At 53.8% G+C, this 21,363-nt stretch overlaps 4 protein-coding genes across 4 annotated transcripts; 3 read left to right on the top strand and 1 right to left on the bottom strand.

Moving 5' to 3' along the window:
* Positions 1–209: 209 nt before the first annotated feature.
* Positions 210–2,371, top strand: BDP55DRAFT_208 (PCI domain-containing protein). The gene is made up of 3 exons (XM_060565977.1): positions 210–496; positions 572–791; positions 856–2,371. The coding sequence occupies exons 1-3, from the start codon at positions 456–458 to the stop codon at positions 2,071–2,073; spliced, it is 1,479 nt and encodes a 492-aa protein (XP_060436564.1). The 5' UTR covers positions 210–455; the 3' UTR covers positions 2,074–2,371.
* A 761-nt stretch (positions 2,372–3,132) lies between these two features.
* BDP55DRAFT_161 (uncharacterized protein) lies at positions 3,133–3,727 on the top strand. Its single transcript, XM_060565677.1, has one exon. The coding sequence runs from the start codon at positions 3,252–3,254 to the stop codon at positions 3,600–3,602; it is 351 nt and encodes a 116-aa protein (XP_060436565.1). The 5' UTR covers positions 3,133–3,251; the 3' UTR covers positions 3,603–3,727.
* Positions 3,728–15,282: 11,555 nt separating this feature from the next.
* On the top strand, positions 15,283–18,115 carry BDP55DRAFT_639600 (peptidase C65 Otubain-domain-containing protein). The gene is made up of 4 exons (XM_060573271.1): positions 15,283–15,733; positions 16,016–16,102; positions 16,197–16,260; positions 16,494–18,115. Exons 1-4 carry the CDS (start codon positions 15,662–15,664, stop codon positions 17,747–17,749), a joined length of 1,479 nt encoding a protein of 492 aa, XP_060436566.1. The 5' UTR covers positions 15,283–15,661; the 3' UTR covers positions 17,750–18,115.
* Positions 18,116–19,754: 1,639 nt separating this feature from the next.
* Positions 19,755–20,644, bottom strand: BDP55DRAFT_688858 (uncharacterized protein; the record flags this gene model as incomplete). Its single annotated transcript, XM_060576681.1, has 2 exons — positions 19,755–20,557; positions 20,578–20,644. 2 exons carry the CDS (start codon positions 20,642–20,644, stop codon positions 19,755–19,757), a joined length of 870 nt encoding a protein of 289 aa, XP_060436567.1.
* Between the last annotated feature and the right edge of the window lie 719 nt (positions 20,645–21,363).

Raw genomic sequence — 21,363 nt, forward strand, 5'->3', positions numbered from 1 at the left:
AACACTTGATAGGAGATGTGTCGAGTCGGAAGTTGATTCGTGTAAAGATTCGCTGTGGAGGTCGGTTGTTGATTGAGATGGATGTTGAAACTACCTTACCGTAGGCAAAGGAAAGTCAAAGGCTGGCGCGCGGTTGTCAAAAAAGCATGGGAGCAAAGATCGCCTCCATTCATGTGGTCAGTGCGCAGCCAGTGGCTGTTGGTGGGTCCGCCAATCGATAAGCTCCCCCCGCCTCCATTGTCCACCACGGGCAGACAGCTGCACCTACCTGGGACTGTCACGGTCGTCGTTAACCAGCCTTACCTTCCGGTTCGATTTCCAACGACGAACAAATCTACTGTACTTACATTATCCTTCAACACACCTTCCCTCACAGCTCCTTGCCAATTCATTCACCAAAGCGCACACCTTGCGACCACCTATCCCGGTACCCGATAGCTCTCACACTAGTCAAGATGTCTGACGACGAGGACTTCATGCAGGAGTCTGATGAGGAGCAGTGAGCTTTCCCCAGACTGGCCTCCCAACCCGGGGTTCTGTGGCAGGAACCACCAAGACTGACTAGGCGCAGGTACGACTTTGAGTACGAGGAAGACGATGATGAGGATTCCGGAGACGTCGGCATCGAGAACAAATACTACAATGCGAAGCAACTCAAGCTCACCGATCCCGAGGATGCAATTGCTGAATTCTTGGGCATACCACCCTTAGAGGAGGAAAAGGGCGAATGGGGTTTCAAAGGTTTGAAACAAGCCATCAAACTTGAGTTTAAGCTGGGGCAGTATGAAAAGGTACAAGCAATTTCTGGAGAACGACCTGCCACCAGCAGAAGGGCGATGCTAATCTCGGAACCAGGCGACGGAGCATTATGCCGAGCTGCTGACCTACGTCAAGTCGGCCGTGACGAGAAACTACTCCGAGAAGTCGATCAATAACATGCTGGACTACATTGAGAAGGGATCAGACAGTCCCAAGGCCGTGGCGTGCGTCGAAAAGTTCTATTCGCTCACACTCGAGAGCTTCCAGAGCACGAACAATGAGAGACTATGGCTGAAGACGAATATCAAGCTGGCCAAACTCCTCCTCGACCGCAAGGACTATAACACAGTCATCAAGAAGCTGCGGGACCTGCACAAGGCTTGTCAGAAAGAAGATGGCAGTGACGATCCCAGCAAGGGCACATATTCTATGGAGATATACGCCCTCGAGATCCAGATGCACGCCGAGACCAAGAACAACAAGCAGCTGAAGAGACTTTACCAGCGCGCCCTCAAGGTCAGGTCCGCTGTCCCTCACCCCAAAATCATGGGAATTATTCGCGAATGCGGTGGCAAGATGCACATGAGCGAGGAGAACTGGGCCGAAGCGCAAACAGACTTCTTCGAATCCTTCCGCAACTACGATGAGGCCGGCTCGCTCCAGCGGATCCAGGTGCTCAAGTACCTCCTTCTCACAACCATGCTGGTTAAGTCCACCATCAACCCCTTTGACTCGCAGGAGACGAAGCCCTACAAGCAGGATCCCCGAATCACTGCCATGACCGACTTGGTAGACGCATACCAACGCGACGACGTTCACGCCTACGAGAATGTCCTTCAGAAGAACCAAGACATTCTTGCCGACCCTTTCATCGCCGAGAATATTGACGAAGTGACGCGCAACATGAGGACCAAGGGAGTCCTGAAGCTCATCGCACCGTACACACGTATGAAGCTGTCATGGATCGCGAAGCAACTGAAGATCTCAGAGCCTGAGGTCCAGGACATACTGGGCTTCCTCATCGTTGACGGCAAGATTCAGGGCAAGATTGATCAGCAAGCCGGCACCCTCGAGATTCAATCAGACGCGGACAGCGACCGCACCAAGGCTCTATACGAGTTGACGCAATCCGTCTCGACCTTGTACACCACCATGTTCAAAGAGGGGGAAGGCTTCCGATCAACCGAGTTCCCTACCGATGAGCAGACAATGGAGATGATGGGCGGCGGCATGACCCCCAGAGGCGGCGGTCGTGGACAGCCGCGGGGTGTTGGACGGAAGGGCAAAGGCGTGATGCCATCAATGTGGACATGATGAGCATGATCATACGCGCGTATCGGTTGATTACAGCCGATGAGAGACACAGTGGGCAAAGCCAACTACAGGCCATTGTCCCATGGCTGGTCGGCCAGCTACATTACAGCCAGGACGGGGACGGAAGTGGCTTAGACGATGAAGGGAGACGATGCCATGATAGTCTTGGCAAGCACGGAGAAGGAGTAGAGGCGTTGTCAAAGTAGCTAATCAGGCCATGACAAGATACCAAAGAACATTCAATCAACATCATTAGTCAAAAGAAGATGGAAACGCTCTTCGTCAGACCTCAAGCAGCAGGCCAAACAGTCACCGCAAGGTTGGTATGACTGTGGGCAAAGCTACCCTATAGACGAACGCGATCAAGAAGCAGCTTCCCGCTGCGGATGGCAATCCAAACAGGTTGCAAGACCTCGTGGAACGCAGGTGGAGAGATACAAGGCAGAGGCAGCAGGAGATGGAGAAAGGGGCTAGACATGGGACAGGTTATCACGTCGCACAGCGACGAATGTGAGGGATCATGAGCATGGCGTTTTGGGACGTCTTAGGCCCTCTCGTTCATCTTGAAGGGGAGAAGACTAGCAGACTCGATACGGATGTTGATTCATCGACTCTTCGGACCTCGTAGATCCCGTGGAAGGCAACCGAAGAACCCGAGAATACGAAGAGACACAAGTGAACAACGGGGACCTGTAGAGTCCCCCATTTCCATCTTCTCATCAACGCTAGTAGAATACGCGATGGTGTTTACCGCGACGATCCAGAACCTAAGATCTGTCATCCAGCCTTTTGGCTTCGTTCCGAAATCTCGTTTCCGGAAATCTCATTTGTCCAAGAGTTCTGGAATACGACCATCTGCCTTCCCCCCGCGACATAAAGGACACGACGAGGGGGGGGGCTATCGAGCTGACCAAACAGGAAGAGAGAAAAAAAGAGTTTAGACGCGCAGACGATAGACTGAAGATCAACTTATTCGGCTCTCTCTCGACACCGCCATCACATCTCAATTCGCAATTCAATAGGCCGAAAGGACGTCTGACCGATCGATCCAGTGGTAATTTGTTGTGTTGGCCGCGGCGCAGAAACCCAGGCGAGATGAACCTGAGCCGTGGTCTTGTGTGGTAATCACCACCGGACCTTCATCTATTTCGTCTTCAGACCTTCACCTTGCAGCAACGATGTTGGGTGCTCAGCTCAGCTCGTTTGCTTGGTTTGCATGGCCCGCGTCCGTTGGTCTCGACGCAGTTTGGCTGGCGCAGTTTGCAATTTTACCCAGACATGGGCGCAGCACCAGAAAATCACACACGCACACACACACTCACGCACACACGCGCGCAGAAACTGAAGGCAGGGAGCCGAGCCAGAAAGCGAAGCAGAAGAAGAAAAGAAAAGATTCTGCACCACCATCACCCACTGTCTCCATCGTTCACCCCGTCCCCTTTGGCGTCGTGTCTGTGGCCGTCAAACGACACGACACGATACTGGCGCGGGATTGTCCCGATGGTTCCTGGCAGCGTAGCATGAGGTAGAGGGAGAGGTGGACCCGAGTACTTTTAGTCGCCTTTGCCCTGGTCGTCGACGTAGCTGCAACTGCACGTCTGATGAACATTTTGCCCACAGACTTCGCTTCCCGTGATGTGCTTTGCTTCATTGCGGCATTGCCTTAGTTCTTGGAGTAGGCTCTCCAACAACATCGGCCCATCAACATCCCAACGCACCCGCAGATCACACTTGGGCTGGTATTATGCAGTCGAGTTTCACTCCCGGGCCGTCTGCTAGATGCATAGATGGTGGTTCATTCCGTCTCCAAAATACTACTTCCCAAGGTTGCGTTGTCTGCCATCGAGTCGGACCTTGACCACCACCTGTAGGTTCAGTGGTGGGTTATTGACCGGCGTAGCTTTTGCTCCGGAATCTGGATCTGTCATACTACACAGCATGAAGACTTTTTCTTCTCAACCTTTTCCCTTCTTCTTCGGTTCTGCGAGGCCAACCCAATGATAGTGGTCCGTTGGCAAGGCAGATCGCCGTCGCCTCCCTGGGAATGGAGACTTCGACCAGGGGAAGCCAATTAAATAGTCTTTATTATGCGTCTTTCCGTGGCCACCACCTCCTCTGTACAGTTAATAACAGTACAGTACACCTCCGCGAACTCGCGAGTAATGGGAAAAGCAGGCGTGGCAGGGCGATTGACGAGCTGGTTCATCCACTCAAATGCTCAAACGACACCTGCATAAGCCGCGACAAGGGCAAATCTGTGGTGCGCAACGCAGGCGGCAGGTGGGCTGCAGGGCAGTGAGCGAGTGGCCTGCTTTGCCTCTGTCTCCATGTCTCCCCATGCTCCTCTTTCTCTCGGCCGATTACTGGGCGAATGCAGGCTGGAATCCGTGACGGGATGAGCGGGCGAATTTGGCTCAAACAGCGGAGAGGGGGTTGGTCTACTTGTTGACGAACCAAAAGCCCGTATTCGATGATTGGACGATGCATTCCAGGAATACAAGAGACGAGAAGGACAGAAAACGAATAGAGAGAATGACCTGCGGGATCGAGGAGGTCCGCAGCCGGAGCAGTCCAAACTCAAGCGGAGGAAAGCTGATGCGACATGTTTGGCAAGTTGTGTGTTTGTCTGCATTATGGATGCTTGCATGCCGCCAGTGTAGTTAGATTTCCTTTGTGCCTCAGACTTCTCGTCATTACATGGTGGATGTCGGTACTACTTACTCATACAATCGATGACCCAAGCTGATGACTGCACGACCGTGATGATCGAGACTTGAAGGAGGGGGGGACGGGGGGGCGAGGTGTTGTAAAATATTCTGCTCATGGCAAACGTGTCTCGCTCACATGATGCCATGGAAGATCTGACAGAACTTGAATTCGCGGGGATGTTAGAGCCGAGCTTGGCTGGAGAGGTGCGCCATGAGCGTGTTTCTGCAGCTTGCCACACTCACTGGCCCTAATTGGCGGTTGAGAGCAGGAAGCGTGTTGTACAATGTGAATGGCGGTTCTATCAGGCACAGCTGCGGTCAGAAGAACGATTGCAGCTGGTTGTTGGAGAGTGCGCCGTAAACCATGTCGATTTGTAGCTGTCCATGTCCCGTATGCGCCGAGCATTTTACTCCTTGTCGTGCTGGTTTGCCTTCCCGCCGCACCGGGGTAGACTAGACAGGTTGATCAGCGCAGGCATGGCTCATCGAAAACAGAGCCGACCAGTAAGGTACGAATCAACGACATGGTCGAAAACACATGTTCACATCGATGAGATGTCAATTCTGACGTTGGCTCAGTCGTGGACCTTGATCAAACGATGAGGCGATAATAGCGGGCTTCGTCGACCATGGAACAAGTGATCATCCTCTACATGCGCAGGCAGGGGTTATACTTTTCTGAAGGATGAGCTGTCATATTGCCAAGGCCGGTGGTTATTTTGGAGGCCCTTTGTCGGGGAAGGGCAAAGGAGTATTTCGTGCAGCCCCAGCTGCGTATCTGCATGGCAAGCTCCCGAGGCTGGGAGTATTCGAGGGGATCGAGAGGAAGACTGCAGAGAAGGCGGTTTTGGCCAGAATGCCTATACCGTCTGGCCTCAAACCCCCATTTGTGCATCCCACTGCTCAAGATCAAGTTCAGAGGACTTCGTAAAAGACTTGTAATGCATCATTCTTCGCAGCCTGTGGAGACGGGACGGAGCGAACGTGGGACGGGACGGGGTCTAAGTGGGCGGAAACACAGCCGATGCGACGTTGCTGGCGACTGAACGCTGTTGACATTGGTAGCTCGCTCACGATATTCTCGGCGCCCCAGCTAAAGTCTCCAGAGCACCGAGTCGGTACGTCTCCGGAGAAAAGGCGACACTCTGAATACCGTCTTTGAGGGAGCGTTATGGAATGTCTCGGGTGCCGCACTGCCCAGACCAGACAGTTTCCCTTCATCTTGTAATCGATCCACCACTTCTTCCCATGCACTTGACTTTTTTGCCGATGATCGAGCAGTGGACAAGGCCTGATCAAGGATGCGGTGCTATTCGTAGTCGTCTATTCCAAGGATACAGACTAAGACGTATATGTGATAGCGTCAGAGGAATACCAGGGGCATAGGGCTTGGGACAGTAACGTTGTTATCTTGCCATGCTACTCCCGCCGAGAAAGCAATGGAAGTAACTCTCTTTTGGCACTCCAAAAGCCGGAAGCAAATTGTTTCCTCGAATTTGGAAGGCCGTCATCGGTTCCTTCCTTGTCGATTCTGTCTGGCTCATTTCGTACAACAAGCCTAATGGAGCAAGAGGAAAGAGACGAGACTGGCTGAACTAACTCGCAAAGGTCGGCAAGGGCCTTCTGTCGCGCGCCAAGTCTTCGGAACACCTGGTCCCTCCGATTCGAGTTGTCTTGACAGAAAGAAGATCGGGAGGCTCAGGTTCTTCCTCTGCTCGAGACGCCCAGGTCAACACTTGGTCTTCCCGTATTGGAACACCTTGCGAGCTATTCTTCGATGTGAAAGATTTTCGGAAGCAGAAAATGTTGAAATTGCTTCGGTGAATGTGGAATGACCCTCGAGTCCTCGACGTGTGCCCATGATTCAAGATTGTGCCCGTCAGGAAACGGGGCATGCAGATGTCCCCATGCTCCACGTTGCCACAAGACCGATTTTGCAGATTTGACATTGTCGAGTTTGCTTTCCCCTAGGCAAACCGCATTCTCCAAGTCCAGGTCGCGTACGGAACAGGCCGTCCGAAAGCTCCACCAACCAATCTTAGCCGCATGAAATGTGAGTTGACAGTTTGTAGTCGTCTGGCATTGTTTATTCATAATCTGGAACCAACGTACTTGTTGACGGATGTCCGTGAAACTAGTCAGCATGTTTGGCTAGTTTGTCGAATCGAAAGCCACTCATCCCGATGTGTCACAGATCCCAACTACTAGGTGGCCGTTGGCAGGCATCGGCTGCGCCGCTTGTCCGCCTTGTCCGAAGCTCAATTCCGCGCAACAAAGTACCCTCCATTGCCTCTTTGCGATGAATGTTGAGTTGGCTTCCGTGAGAGCATCAGCCCTCAGCGCCCGAAACTGGGCATTGCTTGCAGGGTCAATTTTGTCGCGAGGTTGCCTCCAAATCGATTACCCGCAGCAATGCCCCAACCCGCCCTTCTAGCATTGCTGCTGGGTGCCATTCGCACATGTTGAGCCCGGCGATTTGTTCAAATGTACAGCTGGTATTTGTCCCGCGTGTCTTGACAGCTTGACAAAAGACGGGATCTTCTCGGCAACGTCTCCTGCAAGGTCTACCTAGTTTAAGACACATGTTGTTGGTCGGGGCCGAAGCACACCGTCGGAGCTACGGGATAGTCTCTCATTTCGACCGTTCCGACAAGCGGGCCGTGAGCGGGATGTGCAGTCGGGCGATGTGGTGAGGTAAGTGATCGACAGCGTGAGATGTCGTCTCCCTGCACCATCATGGAGTAGGTGGGGATGATTTGCCATGGAACAGGAAAAATTCGATATCACGGCCTCCATTTTCTGACACGGGAATCTTGGAAACCGGGCAGATACACAGTGCCCAGACGGATCTCTCGGTCCTAGTGGCCAGGGGCATCAGCAATTGCTAGTGAACTCGACTCATGGTTTCCACTCCGATTTTGCTGTCAGTATGATTTAGTTATCTTGCTTTTGTTTGACGAGTCTGGATTCGGATATCCCAACGTTTGCTACGTGGAGGTGGCCAAGTCGTTATACTTCGTATGGGCATTGCGAAAGCTGAGCAGCACCGGGATCGGCCATCTCCCGCGGGGCGTTTGGCACTTCCTGACATGGAGTTCCCACAATGAAGTGTGTAGGTGCAATATTGCGAGAGGTTTTACTTGTGGTAAGTGTGATACAGGATTACATCCGAAAAACCAGCGTGGTGCTCACGGAAGCATGTCGTGTCGACCGGCTTCGGGTAACTATCCGTCCGGAGAGAGAGAGAGAGAGAGAGAGAGAGAGCTAGCTCAACAGTGTCGAAGTTGTCCGTGGAAAACGTTTGGCCGTACGGATAGTGTAGCAGCCGACCACACCGTCACAGCTAAAGTGTGCTCGGCAGCGGCCGCCGTCGGCCGTCAGCCATTGACAGGCCTGTTCCCTGCATGGCAAAGCGCGGTGGGGTGCGCCGGGCCAGATTCGTAGCTTACTTTACGGATAATGTAAGCCAGTCTCGTGGGAACTTCAGTCCAGTCAAGATAGCAGGTCGGATTCAAAACGACACCATTGGTAGACCCTCGAGTTGTTGGGAATATTAGTTTTAGGCTCTGAGCGGTCAAGATGCTGAGGTGATGGCCAATGGATGGAGAGCGGCGGCTCTCGGGAACGACAGCAGAAAAAGGAAAGAACCAGCGCGGTAACTTGTCTCTGACGCCACGAGGGTTGCTGTGATGGAATGTCGTTAGCCCACAATTCTGACGCTCCTCGTGGTACTCCGTTGTCGTCCCGCTTTCCTGTGCGGCTCGTTGGCCGTGAGCCAGTTCTCCTTCCAGTCTTTCACGTGCATCTGTGGCCATGCTTGGGGCCTCAAACTGGATGTACCCAAGCAAAAGGTCCAGCGAGAGAAGAAACGAGGCGGTAGGACGTGCTGTTTTGATCGCGGCGGCTGTGACAAATGCTCTTGTTCAGCACCTCAGTTACTATGTTTCGCATGAGTTGCGCTTGTTGGACCTTTCGTTGCCAATGGTTCACGTCGTTATTTGGAGTCTTGGACGGACCCATTGAACCGACACCCATGCCATGGTTGAAGGCGATGGATTACTCGGCGCGCGTGTGGCTCTCGTGAGCGACTTTGGACGCTTGCGAAAGCATCCAATGCCTGGCTAGGCGGTGGTACTTTGCACACATTCTGCTGGCTTGGAGCCTTGAAGGCACCGAGGCAGGCGGCAGGCCACAATGGGTGACGGGATGTGTTTAGGCAGTGTGATCACAATGGATAAGATCGGGTCAGCACTATGGGCATGTGTCCATACCACTTCATTACGAGATACATGAGCCTGTTTCCACGATCGTTATGTTCGGACGTAGGTACCTGGTACGGATACCTTGTTCGCGGGCTTGTGGAGGCCATCGCATATTTCCTATATGATGGCGCTAACGAGCCATCGAGGGGTGCCACGGTCCTTTGTATGGTCTCGTCTGGCCCGCTGAAAGCTGGTGATGCAGTGCAGCATGCTGATGGGAAACGCTTGTGCCAACCTGGAACCCTGTCCTACGATGCCCGCAGCCCATCAACGTCGAGGCTTGCCGGGTCTGTCCAGTCCCTGTCAAGTGTCTGTGGGATGGGCACGCCGCACGCACACACGATGGGGGGAGGAGGGGGGACGACGGGCGGGCGAGCAATGGAAATCCCACTCAACCTTGTCCCTTGCTAGTCGGAACGGTGAAGGACAGGGCCTATCCCCGGCACCCTTTTCCCCTAGAATGCCACCCTTGCTTTTATGTCGGCGTCTTTCTGATCTTCTCCAACGGGCTCGCAGATTCGCAGGCTCGCAATGTCCATGGGCAGGCCGCAGGTGTGTGTTCGCTCGGTAAAATCAATGTATCCCCTACACAAAGACACAGGAACCGGGCGTTGGGAAGGATTCGTGTTGATGTTGCTCAGGTTGTATAGGTCTGAGGTGACTCGTGAGCGGACTACTTTGCATGTAAGGTGGCACATGGGAATTACTCTACTTTACCTTTGTATAGACATGTGTGTGTGCCATTGGTGCTCTCGAATGAAATAATTCTCAACGTGTGGGGGATATTCGCGCAGCAGGTACGACGGGTTTATTTGTTGAAAATGAAAAACGAGTCGTGCCGAAGACAAGGCGGAACCCAGGCAGTATTCGTATGCAATATCTAGAAGAACGCGACGTGTAGATAGAGGAGACGGGAAGAATACGACGAGAAATGATGTTGAAGACGGTTGAAGACGGACAGAGGGCTAAGATATCTGAACTTTCCTCTCTAAGGTAAGGTAAGATAAGGTACCGTGTGTACATAAGATAAGGTACCTAAGGTGAGTCGAGGCGAGGCAGGTTCGTCGTCGAGGTCGAGATTGAGGTTGTTAGGTCTCGCCTTTTTCTGATTATCTTCAGTGACGGGGCGCACCTGCCGCGTGCTGGAACATCGCAAAGTGACGAGGAAAGAACATCCGAGTCCTGAGGTAGGTAATAGGTTCCTGCCCGACCTAAGGCAAGGTACTTCTGCCCTTTCCCCAGATACCGTAACAAGGGTACTCGGTCTCGATTACTCATCTCTTTCGATTGACGTCTGGTTTCTACTGCTTTCCAAGGTACCAAAAACATCATGCTTGATATCTGACATCCAGCAAAGGTGTTCTGTGTGTATTCGAACCTACCTACGTGCGGATACAGAGAAAGGTATACAGCGTCTTTGGCATGTAAGGTTACAAACTAATACTTTCAGTCTCGGAAGACAGGCCGCTTCAATGGCACTACCGTGAGGATACGCAATATCACGATAGCATCGTTGACCTACCTTACCTTACGACGGCACACCCACGGCACCCTATCCATTACCTATCGAGTTTCCATGTTGCGCCTCTGCCCGCAACCAATCCACGCCTAGCGGAAACCTCCCCGACAGTTGACTGAGGGAATGTCAACCGGTCCAACAGATTGACGTGGCCAATCGACGTTCGACATTTGGGGAAAACCTGGTGCGTGCGGACCTGGCCAGACCGCCGCAGACTGTCAGAGAGGACCAGGAGTCTAGGAGTCTAGGACGCATGCCTAGCTAGGCCCCACTGCAGACTAGGATCGTTGGGCTTGGGCTCTTGTCTCTGTATCTCGTCCGACTTCTCCTCTGTCTCTCCCTCTCTCTTGTTCTGCCGCCTGCCCTCAACCCGACCCTCGAGTCTTGTCATCTGTTCGAAACGGCACCTATCCGATGATGCACGCAACCTCTCGACGTATCCGCAATCCTCTCTCCTCTCTCTGTCCCCTACTCTACGTCCGCTCTTGCTGTGCCACTTTGGCAGATGATTCCGTACACACTTGGCTATTCGGGGCCGAGGATTGATCTATGGGTACCAAAGGTACCTTAGATTGAGGCGTACAAGGCAAGCCGCAAAGCAAGCCGCAAAGCACATCAAGACTATGGAGTATGGACCTCGACAATGTATCCATCCGAGTCGAAGGAAAAGAAATGAGCCAGGGGGTGTTTTTCTCTCTCTCTCTCTCTCTCTCTCTCAATTGTCCTCGCTCACAATGCGCCCTCACCTCACAACTCACCATCCACAGACTGGACCCCAATTGGCAATTACACTGGACATCCGTATCCATTCCCGTCCCCGTTTTCCCCATCATCCCCGTTGACAACGTTTCCATCCACCCATTTCACTCCATCCCATGTCTATCCGTATGTATCTGCATGCCCATGCCCCCTGCTCAGTCCCATATCCCGTTACGCCCATCACGGACGGTTTGCTGCGCGCGCCGCTATGGTTTTGTTGCTGGTCTCTGAATATCCCACCATTGGCACCACAAATTCACAACCACCCACGCAGCACGCTACGGATACCATGTCATGCCATACATAGTACGAATACCGGACTATGCAGATTTGTATCAGAACATTAGCCAACCATTGCGAGGCACAGCACCCCATCATGGTACTTGCCCACGGCATCACACAATGAAGCCCCCTGAGGGCTGCCGTACGGCTACTTTTTCCCTTCTTCTTTCTTTCTCTATCCGTCCATCTCTAGGTGCCCTACCATGGCCCAATTCTATCCCCTGTTTTCCCTTGCCTTACATGGGATTCATGTATCTGTACGGATACCTGATGTTTCCCACTTCGAGTCTTCAACACTGTCGACCTGAGTACGCTACCTATCTTATGCGGACGGATAGGTACTCAGGTTTAAACGTCAAGGTACTTCGACGCTGCTCCAACTTCAGCACCGGATGATGCCGTCCAATTGCTTATGACCTTGTCGCGGTCCTGATATTATTGTTTCCCTTGATCACCCCTGCCTCCTCGATGCCGTTGCCGATGCTGTTGCACACCTGCACATGCGGCTGCTTGTGCCATCACTCCAGTGTTGTGTCATGCTAGCTTCCATCGTCTGTTCTTGGTGCAACCATGGCTACCTACCTACCTTGACCCCCAGAGCAAGATACAATACGGATACGCTGCCTGTCTTTTTTTGTCTGCCGGGCCTCATCCACCTTGGTCATGCGTGTGGACGCAACACAAGTTGACGGGCTCGGGACTCTGATTATCATCATTCGCCCCTGTGTTTTCTCCCGTCCATTCCTTACTTACACCTGCTCTTTTCCCTTCTTCTCCGTCCTCCCATCTTCCTCCTTTGGTTGGACCCCTCACCTCTCGCCGTTCATCTCTCCCTTCCTTTATTTGCAAATTGATATTTGGAAGGAGCTTACAGTCCAGCATACTCGACCTCCTAATTAACCGCTAGCTAACATCTATCGTGTCAACTTGACTGCAGTCAGACCCTCACCCGGCCATCAAGCCATCGTCAGCAAGCAGGCAGTACACGTACAACCGCGATACCGGGCTCGTCTGCCCTACCCTACCTGTACCTACCTTGCCCTCCGATCTCCAGCTGCGGCACGGTACTGCACACTCACATCACATCACATCGAATTCCTCCACATTGTCCGTCATCCGTCATTCGTCGGAACCACCTCAGCTCGGCTCGCCGAAAGGCCGGAATCAAGAACCAAAATCCAGATCCAGCCGGTCCAGGACACCCATTCAAGCTGTATTCAGCACGGCAAAGAGCACCACCGGACACGCCAATTTCCAAATCCAGACAGGAGGTCAGACTAGGCTCCCAAGACACCAAGACATTTTGGCAATACCAGTCTTTGCCGCAGGCAGTAGTGACAGGGCACATACTTCCTCTTAGTCTAAGGCAGTAAGAGTGTTAGCATCGGACCACCTCCACAAGCGAAGCCCGGACCCCAGAGTCGATCGCACAAGTTGACGGGCTCTCGCGACTATCGCAACGGCGATTCGCACCAAGAAACGTCAACGTCCAACGCCGCGCAGGCGGAAAGCAAAGGGCCAGACGCACCCCGGAAAACCACAGGTCACATTGTTGTTCCTTTTTAGCCCCTTGGACGGCCATCGAATTTCTGCACTATTATCACCCCTGTCGCGGGCCTTTCTATTCGTCATCTCAAGCCAAGCTGCATACAAGCGGCTCACTATTGGGGGGGAGGGAAGTACTAGTCGGGTTGCTTTTGAGCTGACCTGACCTGATCCCCGAACCGATCTGAAGGAGGAGGAGACACACACATCCAGAGAGTGGAAGAGACACACAGAGAGAGAAGGCGAGTACAAATCTGTTCTGGCCAACCCGCGAATTGTTTCGACGGGACCTGCGTGGTAAGGCGAATTGTTGAGGGGCGGCTGTCTTTCTACTCGTTGGTCGCCGTGAGATTCTTTACCCGACTTTGGAATCTTGTAAGGATTCTTTCTTTCTGAACTGCAGATTGGACTGATTGCTGTCTGGCTCGTTGGATCGCACCCGTCACATCGTCCGACTACCCCGACTCAGACTCGACTTGACGCGACTCAACTCACACTCGCCTCGCCCAATTTTCAGTCATCCCCTTCCCTCCCTTTTCTCTCGTCGTTTCAGTGATCATCCCGTCTTCCTTTCTTTTTCCTTGTGCTTCCACAGTCTCTGGCCATCGTCTTCTCGTGCCAATCACCTCACGCCGACTCAGGGCCGGAGAAGCGGCGTAAGACATACTGCATGAGTCGTCAGCAATAGCGGCGTCAATAGCAGCTACAGAGGCAGTAGCTCCAACAGCTCCCGCATCGCACTGTACCGCAGCGCGCAGCGCATCGCATCAGGTATATTGGGCGAGTGTTGGAAAGACAGTCAAGAGCGACGGAGCAGAAGCATCAGTTGAGACTCTTGAATCGGTCAAACAAGACGCCAACGTGCAGGGCTCAGAAGCGAAAGCGCAAGTGAGGCCATGTTCCAGCCTCAGCCAACGCCTTTCGCGTTCCACGCCTCGGCACATAACGCGTACTCTCACCCTCATCCCCACGGTCAAGCTCACGGTCAAACGTACATCCTGCCCCAGGGCGGCCCGCCGCAGGACCACCCGTCTCAGAACAGCGGAGGCTATGGCATCAGCGCTGGCGCAGCAGGGTTGGAAGACATGATGATGATGAGGAATGAAGAAGGAGGAGGAGGAGGAGGAGGAGGAGGAGGAGGAGGAGGAAGAGGAAGAGGGGTAGGAAGAGTGGAGATGAGGATGAGGATGGGCATGGTGGGCGATGGTGTCGGAGGAGGTGCATCTCACGACGTCGGCATTGGTACAGGAATTGGCGGCTCACACTACGGCTACTCGTCGCCAGCAAGAGAAGAGAGATCTGGTTCTGGATCTGGTGGTCGAGGCCAAGGTCGTGGACCAAGTCAAGCTCATGGCCAAGCTGGAGGTGTTGGAGGTTCTGGCGTGGGAGCTGGAGCTGGAGCTGGAGCTGGAGCTGGAGTGAATCCATCACCGGGTGCATCGTCGGTGGGACTGGACAGCATGGGTAACCCCCTGGTGATGGGCGGCGGTGGTGGTGATGGTGGCGGCGGCAGGCTAGGGCTGGGGATGGGGATGGCACAGATGGGCATGGGCATGGGCCACTTGAACGGCATGGGTATGGGCCTGGGCCACAGTGGGCTGTCCCTGTCGGCGCAGTCGCAGCCGCGGTCGCATTCACTGTCACAGTCGCTATCTGGTGTTATGGGGATGGGCGGGGAAGCTGCAGGCGCACACAGCCTGAGTGCTGCGTCGCCGGCCGGACCTGGAACCTCGCTAACAACGGCGCAACACCAGCAGCAGCAGCAGCAGCAGCACAGACAACCAGTCCCAACAACAGCATCAACAACAGCAGCGGGAGGGACGCTGGCGACAACACCAACAGCGGCTACAGCGCCTGTTGTTGGCCCCGGCCCGGGTGCCGGCCGGGTTCCAGCTGTCACCACCACCACCACCACCACCGCCGCCGCCAACACTCCCGCATCCTGTGCAGTTCAGGTTCCAGGTCCAGGTCCAGTTCAGGTTCAAGTTCAGAGTCATGTTGCTGCACTTGTACATCATCATCAGCAGCAGTCTCAGTCTCCTTCATCTACCTCCCCTCCAACCACCACCAACACCAACGTTGTCTCTGGCGTTTCCGCCGTGGCTTCGGCTGCTACTTCTGCTGCCCACTTGCACCTTAACCACCATAACAGCCCCGGCGCTGCATCTGCCTCATCCTCCTCCGCGTCTTCTTCCTCCTCCTCCTCCTCCTCCTCCCGCTCCCTCTCCCGCTCCTCCCACCCCCATTCCCATTCTCATTCTCATTCCCATTCGTCCTACGCTTACTCCCACGCCAACCTTTACTCCAACCACAACCACCTCCACGGACACGTCCAGCAACAACACCCTCCTCCTCATCCTCACCCCAGCGCCTCTTCTTCGACAACATCCTCTTCTGCCCTTTACACCACGAACTCCAACGCCAACCCAGGCTTCGCAAACACCACCGCCGCCGCCGCTCCTGATCACGCCCACGCCCACGCCCTCGCCGTGAGCACTCGTCGTCCTTCCGCCATGGAACCCGGCGACCCTTCCGACGTTGCCGCCCAAGAAGCCGCCGCTCGGGATTATCAGCCACAGCTCGAGGTGAGTTGCTCGCCACCCCGACACCGGGAGACGCACGCATAGCTCCCGTCACGGACCCCAAGCTTCAAGTGCTCTATCTTTCTCTCTCTCTCTCTCTCTCCCTCACGCTTTCTTCATTTTCTCGCCCTCACCCCAACTTCACTACCTTCTCTGACCATATGAATGCAATGCCATTGAGTGCAATGCCTCTTCAATGTTGGGGTCTCCTGTCAACCCCGAATTATCACTTTCTCTATTTTCCCTGCCACACGCAACGCTGACGTGGCTTACGCTCTTTTCTAGGGTTTATTGGTGGGCGACAAGATCACAAGCGACGCCATAACCGACGAGTACGCCAAGGCTGATGAAATCTACATCGCAAAGACCATCGTGAGTCCTCTCAGCATGCCTTGCCTACGGCATTCGTACTCCCTGCAGTATGCTGCACTGGCTAACGTAGCGCTTCTGCTCCTTTTCACTGCAGAATCTCCCCCAGACATACTCTCACTACCGCCCTGTTCAAGGTGACGGAAATTGCGGCTGGCGAGGTGAGTTTGCCTTTCGCGATCCTAACTACCACCACCACCACCATGCTTCCTCCTACCCCGCACTCCCGCCCCTTGACAAAGTGCTCCAGAGAATTCACCTCACTCAAGCACGCCACTTTTCCATTCGACACATGTCGGCGCACATGATCGTTTGAGCAGAGAGACTACCAACACGACATCGTCAGGCTACGGCACCCATCATGCTAGTGATAACTAACAATATTTCTCTCTAGCAATCGGCTTCTCCTACTTTGAGCATCTCATCAATAATGGCGACCAGCACCAGATCCTCGGCGAGGCCGCGCGCATCACGAGCTTAAATCAGTACCTCCTCAATGTTGGCTGCTACGATCGGATGTTGTTCGAGGACATGGTGGACGAGACGATTGGCTTACTCAAAGACGTTGCCCAGAACATTGCCAACCCACAACTGGCCATGGACATCATGATCCAGCGCTTCAACGACCAGGGCTCCTCCAATGCCATAATCTATCACCTTCGACTGTTGGCGCTCTCATGGCTCAAGGGAAACGTGGAGCTGTACGAACCCTTCATCCCCGCCGAGACGGGTATCATCGGCTATTGCGCCGAAATCGAGCGCCCAAACAGAGAGATTGACCACCTCGGCATCATTCTGCTCGTTCAAGTGCTGCTGAAGCCCATCAACTTTGTGCTGGAGATTGCCTATCTGGATCGGAGCCCGGGAAATCAGGTCAATATTTACCGCTTCCCAGACGAGGCTAATGGCCAGGACCCCGCCACTCTAGGACCCATCATTTACTTGCTTTACCGGCCCGATCACTACGATATCCTTTACAAGTCACCTCCGAACCCGGCACCCTTAAATCTCCAGGTTCACCGGGTTGGTACCTTTTCTCACTCGCAAGAGATTGCGAGCGTGGGTCCCTCCTTGCAGAACTATGCCCTCGACTATGGCCCTTTGGCCATGCTGCCCGGATTCGGTGGCCCGCCCTCGGGCTTATCATCAGCCTTGTCTTCACTCGGCTCGCCCACATCCGCCTCTCCGCTGCGAGACGCCTACGACCCTTCACCTCAGTCCCCCTGGCTCGTGACGCCGTACTCTGATCATATTCAGCAGCAGCAGCAGCAGCAGCAGCAGCAGCAACAACAGTCACAGCAGCAACAGACAGCACCTGCCTCTCGACGTCAGTCTCAAGCGCCAGCCCGTCCACAACAGTCGACGCCCGCCCCTACGAAGCCATCTCAACCCGTGGACTACCAGCTTAGGTTCAGTCATCAGTGCTGGCATCTCAATAACACCAACTCGGCGCAACCGTCAGTGATACCAGGACAGGCAGGGTTCCAAGAACCCAGCTTTACTACTGCAATGTTCAAGAACAGCCATTTCAACAAGGCGCACTACAATAATCCCCACTTTCATCCTGAGGAGTGGACTCCTGATGATGATGGTCACCACGAGAGGCTGCCAGCGCCCAAGAAGAAGGGAAGGGTTAGGTCAGATCACTAGGCAATCCCAACAAACGATGGGACCACTGTACCATCAGCCATTAAGACAGTGACACATTAGGCAGTTTGCAATGGCCCATGGGCATCAGGGGGGGCGAACCACCACTGTCGATTATCAGGAGTGTAATGGGGGGGACAAAGGTGGTGTTACTTTTTGGTGGTCTCTGGAGGGGTCCCGCATTGTGGGAGAATCAAAACCTGCCTTGATTTGGCTCATTGTGATTTTAGTGTTTCGCTCTACGCAGATGGGAAAGGCATCATGATTTATGATGGAAGGCTTTCATCCTTCTTCACGGCTTTATTTTGGCGGGAGGGATCGCTTTTCGGGTTGATACGCATCATAGCATCGGCGTTGATAATTAATAGTACTCTCTAGTGCGCATCGCTCGCTCTCAGGTGTGCTGCCACTGCAATTCTCTGCTGTACCCTGTAGTTGTTTGAGGCTTCAACTTGTGCATCGTCAGAGGAGTGAGCCTAGTCAGCACTTCCAAGGCAAACAAGAGAATCTTTTTGCCTGCCGCGAAATCGACCTGGACGCGGAAAGGTGACGGTCCATCTTTTGCCGCCCCCTCCACTTCCACCGCTCCGTCTATGGAAACGAATCTGCAACGTCGTTGTGGGTGTGAGCCGTGTGTGTGTGTGTGTGTGTGTGTGTGTGTGCACTGCACATGTGGGCTACCCAGGATCACGTCTGCGGCTAAGAGATTGCCACCTGGCACCCCTGACATCAAGCATGCGACGAACGCCCGTTGAACCGTGGGTGAACCAGACTTTATGTTTCTCTGGTGATGGCATGGCATAGCAACATGGCATGGCGTGAAGGCGTCAAAAGGCGGGACGTTGGATGTGAGGTCCACGGGTGGATGTGACTATGTGTGTATGTGTGTGTGATGGGATGTGGGTATCCAGAGGCAGGGCTTGGCGCGGTATATCATGGATTGCAAAGCATGGGATGGGGTGGGCATTGCATTGCATTGCATTTTGTATTTCTATTAACAATACGTGCGACAAGATTAGAAAAAGATGGAAGCAGGAAAAATCCCGCAAGGAGTAGTAGTTGGGTCCTATCTTGTTCAAAGTGAGTGTTCGCACCCACTCTCCATCTATCACTTGATACGGATATTTGATAGAGTATCTATCCGTAAAATCTCTTACAGCAAGGGGTTCCGCCTCGGTGGTTCTCTTTCTTACGGAAAAAAGAGCAACCTCCTATGAGCTTCACCCATACCACCACGCCCCCTCTCACCCCGTTCTCGGTGCATCCCGGAGCAAACGCTACGAGACAAAGGTGCGTGACAGCTTGATAAGTGCGTTTTGCCAAGGCTCTGGCTAAGTGTAATGTCCAGATGGCAATCTACAACCAGTAAAGCTTGTAGTCTGTAAAGGATAACGCAATATCGTATTCGTGACCTGCAATGTCGACATACCCTTACAGAGAGCACTTTGCCCCCCATCTGCAGGCGTGATGAAGATGCTTCGCCACAAGACCAAGAGATCGTCTTGGCTTGGCAGGCTGGAACCTGATATGCCAAGATATCAAAAAATGGTGTTCATTGGTGAACATGGGGTATCACGATTGACAATGTGTGGTGAAGCATCCTCGCACCCCCGCCCCGCCGGAAATAACCAAGTTCCCAGCGAGCCAGAACTTGATGGCGTGTACTCTTGCTCTTCCGGGAATAAGGTCATAGTGCGAAGGGATGGATATGCTGACCCGGACCGACCACGGGATGCGCGTATCTCCTTGCTACGTGCCGTCCATAGCCAACGGTCCGGTCCAATACTGACTGCTCCGACATCCGAAACAGTGGCTTAGAGATTGATAAGCTGACGAGGAGAGGAGAAGAGGCAGGCATACTATATGTTGTGTAACCCGTGGTGCACTCCAGTCACCATCAATCTTACTTTTTGGCGGTCGGCTTATCCATGAACCAGTACCGGAGCGCAACTCACAAAAAGACGGCAAGGTTGCCGATTTGGATTCCCGAGCGGTCTCAATGGTATTATCATCCCAGTCGTTGATGTACTGTCCTCGGCGCAATGCTGATTCCCAGGCGTTTGGCAAGCTCCTCAGCCCACTGGCGGGCGTACCATTCTCTCTTCGCCTTACCGTCGCCGGCAAGACTCAATTGCATCCAGGGCGCTTCGCCCACTTCAGCTCTTACACTGGTGGCGGTTTTCCCTTCGAGTCCGCACGGCACGAACCTCGCCCAAGGATTCAACGTTTCAGTGCCATCAACGACAACGTCCACGTTCAGCGCCGTGCCGAGCCCCGAGATGTGACGGCGAAGATGAACGCCCATGGCGGCGATCTTACGCTCTTGTCCCCCAGTTCGCTGCCGCGCGGCTTCGGCCCATACCCCCGGGTCATCCTCAGAGAGGTAAGTCTGGATCCCGGGTCCGTCAGCGAGGATCGCCTGTGTTGTCTCTTCCAGGAGTCGCGCGTAGGATCGGACGGTCAAGTGCGAATAGTATGTACTGTGTAAATCCAATATTGGCCATAGAACAACTTGTCCGGGCCCGTGGTATGTTGTCAGTCCGCCGCGGTCAGTCTCAATGACCTTGGGCGTGAACTGCTGCTCTCTTGAACCCATCCCACCATTTCGTTCCCCTGCCTCAACCTTCGTCTCGTCGATAACAGTCAAAGGCTGTTGAAGTCGAGCCAGCTGCTCGGGTAGTAAAATCTTTTGGCGGCGGCCGAGAGTGTACGTAGGTTCCGGAGTGAAAGATACGACAAGGGGTGACGGAGCGCGGGGCTTCGGGGTCGACTTCCAGTCGAGAAAGGCCTGGCGCAGAACGTTTTGGAACTCTGAAGCCGAGTCATAAGACGGAAAATCGTTCGAATCAGAGCCGGAGAGGTGAATGTGTCGCAATGCGCTCGGTTCGGCATCGTCATCTTCAGGGAAGACCAATTTCGAGATGGGCGTTGAGGAGCTCCATCTTACCTGTCGCAAGACGATACCCGGCAATTGTTTCGTTGCGTATGGGAGACTTTGAGTTGGTGATGTGCAAAGACGGTACGCCGTTCGAAGAGTACCCATCGGTGTGCTCGTCATCGGAGGTTGTTGTAGATTTTGACGGAGTCTGTTCGCGAAGGTGGTGGCTGAGATGAAGTTCAATGCAAGCTACCCAGAGCGTCAACAAAGTTTAGCGGAACGAGCCGGCTGGAACTGTGGTGCTGGGTGGATTGAGACATCGGTACGTCCCTTATCGATAAAGTTAGGTTATCGGTAACGCACGAGCCATGCTGAGATAGGCGCAGGGTTCATGATCCTTCATAAGGTAGGTACTCTCGTACTCCAGTCACATCCATGCTCCTCCAGGCAACCAGAGCAGGTCGTTTTCTGCTGCAGCGATATTAGTTATCGTCAAGGAGGACTCTCTTCCAGCTTCACATGGCCTGTTTAGTGGCCATGTCTCATTCAGCTCGTCAGTACTCTCCCACGGTTTTCGAGCGTGATACAGGTGGACGTCCAAGATGAGTTCAAGCCTCCTCGGTTTGTTTGTGGCTTTGCTGCGGGTCGGCAAGCGAGCCGTCACTCTCTTGTCATCTCTATGGAACTTGTCAGCTCGTGTCCGCTGTGCATGTGCGTGCCATTTGGCCGTCCAAGACAT

This window comes from Colletotrichum godetiae (assembly GCF_030913485.1).
Source record: "Colletotrichum godetiae strain CBS 193.32 chromosome Unknown BDP55scaffold_1, whole genome shotgun sequence".
In the NCBI taxonomy this organism is placed as follows: domain Eukaryota; kingdom Fungi; phylum Ascomycota; class Sordariomycetes; order Glomerellales; family Glomerellaceae; genus Colletotrichum; species Colletotrichum godetiae.

What these genes read in the sequence shown, in the direction of transcription:
- BDP55DRAFT_208 (XM_060565977.1), top strand. Translation starts at nt 456, where the DNA reads ATGTCTGACGACGAGGACTTCATGCAGGAGTCTGATGAGGA. An exon ending in ATGCAGGAGTCTGATGAGGA is followed by an intron (nt 497 to 571) that starts GCAGTGAGCTTT and finishes GACTAGGCGCAG; the next exon opens with GTACGACTTTGAGTACGAGG. An exon ending in AGCTGGGGCAGTATGAAAAG is followed by an intron (nt 792 to 855) that starts GTACAAGCAATT and finishes TCTCGGAACCAG; the next exon opens with GCGACGGAGCATTATGCCGA.
- BDP55DRAFT_161 (XM_060565677.1), top strand. Translation starts at nt 3,252, where the DNA reads ATGTTGGGTGCTCAGCTCAGCTCGTTTGCTTGGTTTGCATGGCCCGCG.
- BDP55DRAFT_639600 (XM_060573271.1), top strand. Translation starts at nt 15,662, where the DNA reads ATGGAACCCGGCGACCCTTCCGACGTTGCCGCCCAAGAAGCCGCCGCT. An exon ending in ATTATCAGCCACAGCTCGAG is followed by an intron (nt 15,734 to 16,015) that starts GTGAGTTGCTCG and finishes GCTCTTTTCTAG; the next exon opens with GGTTTATTGGTGGGCGACAA. An exon ending in CGGAAATTGCGGCTGGCGAG is followed by an intron (nt 16,261 to 16,493) that starts GTGAGTTTGCCT and finishes ATTTCTCTCTAG; the next exon opens with CAATCGGCTTCTCCTACTTT.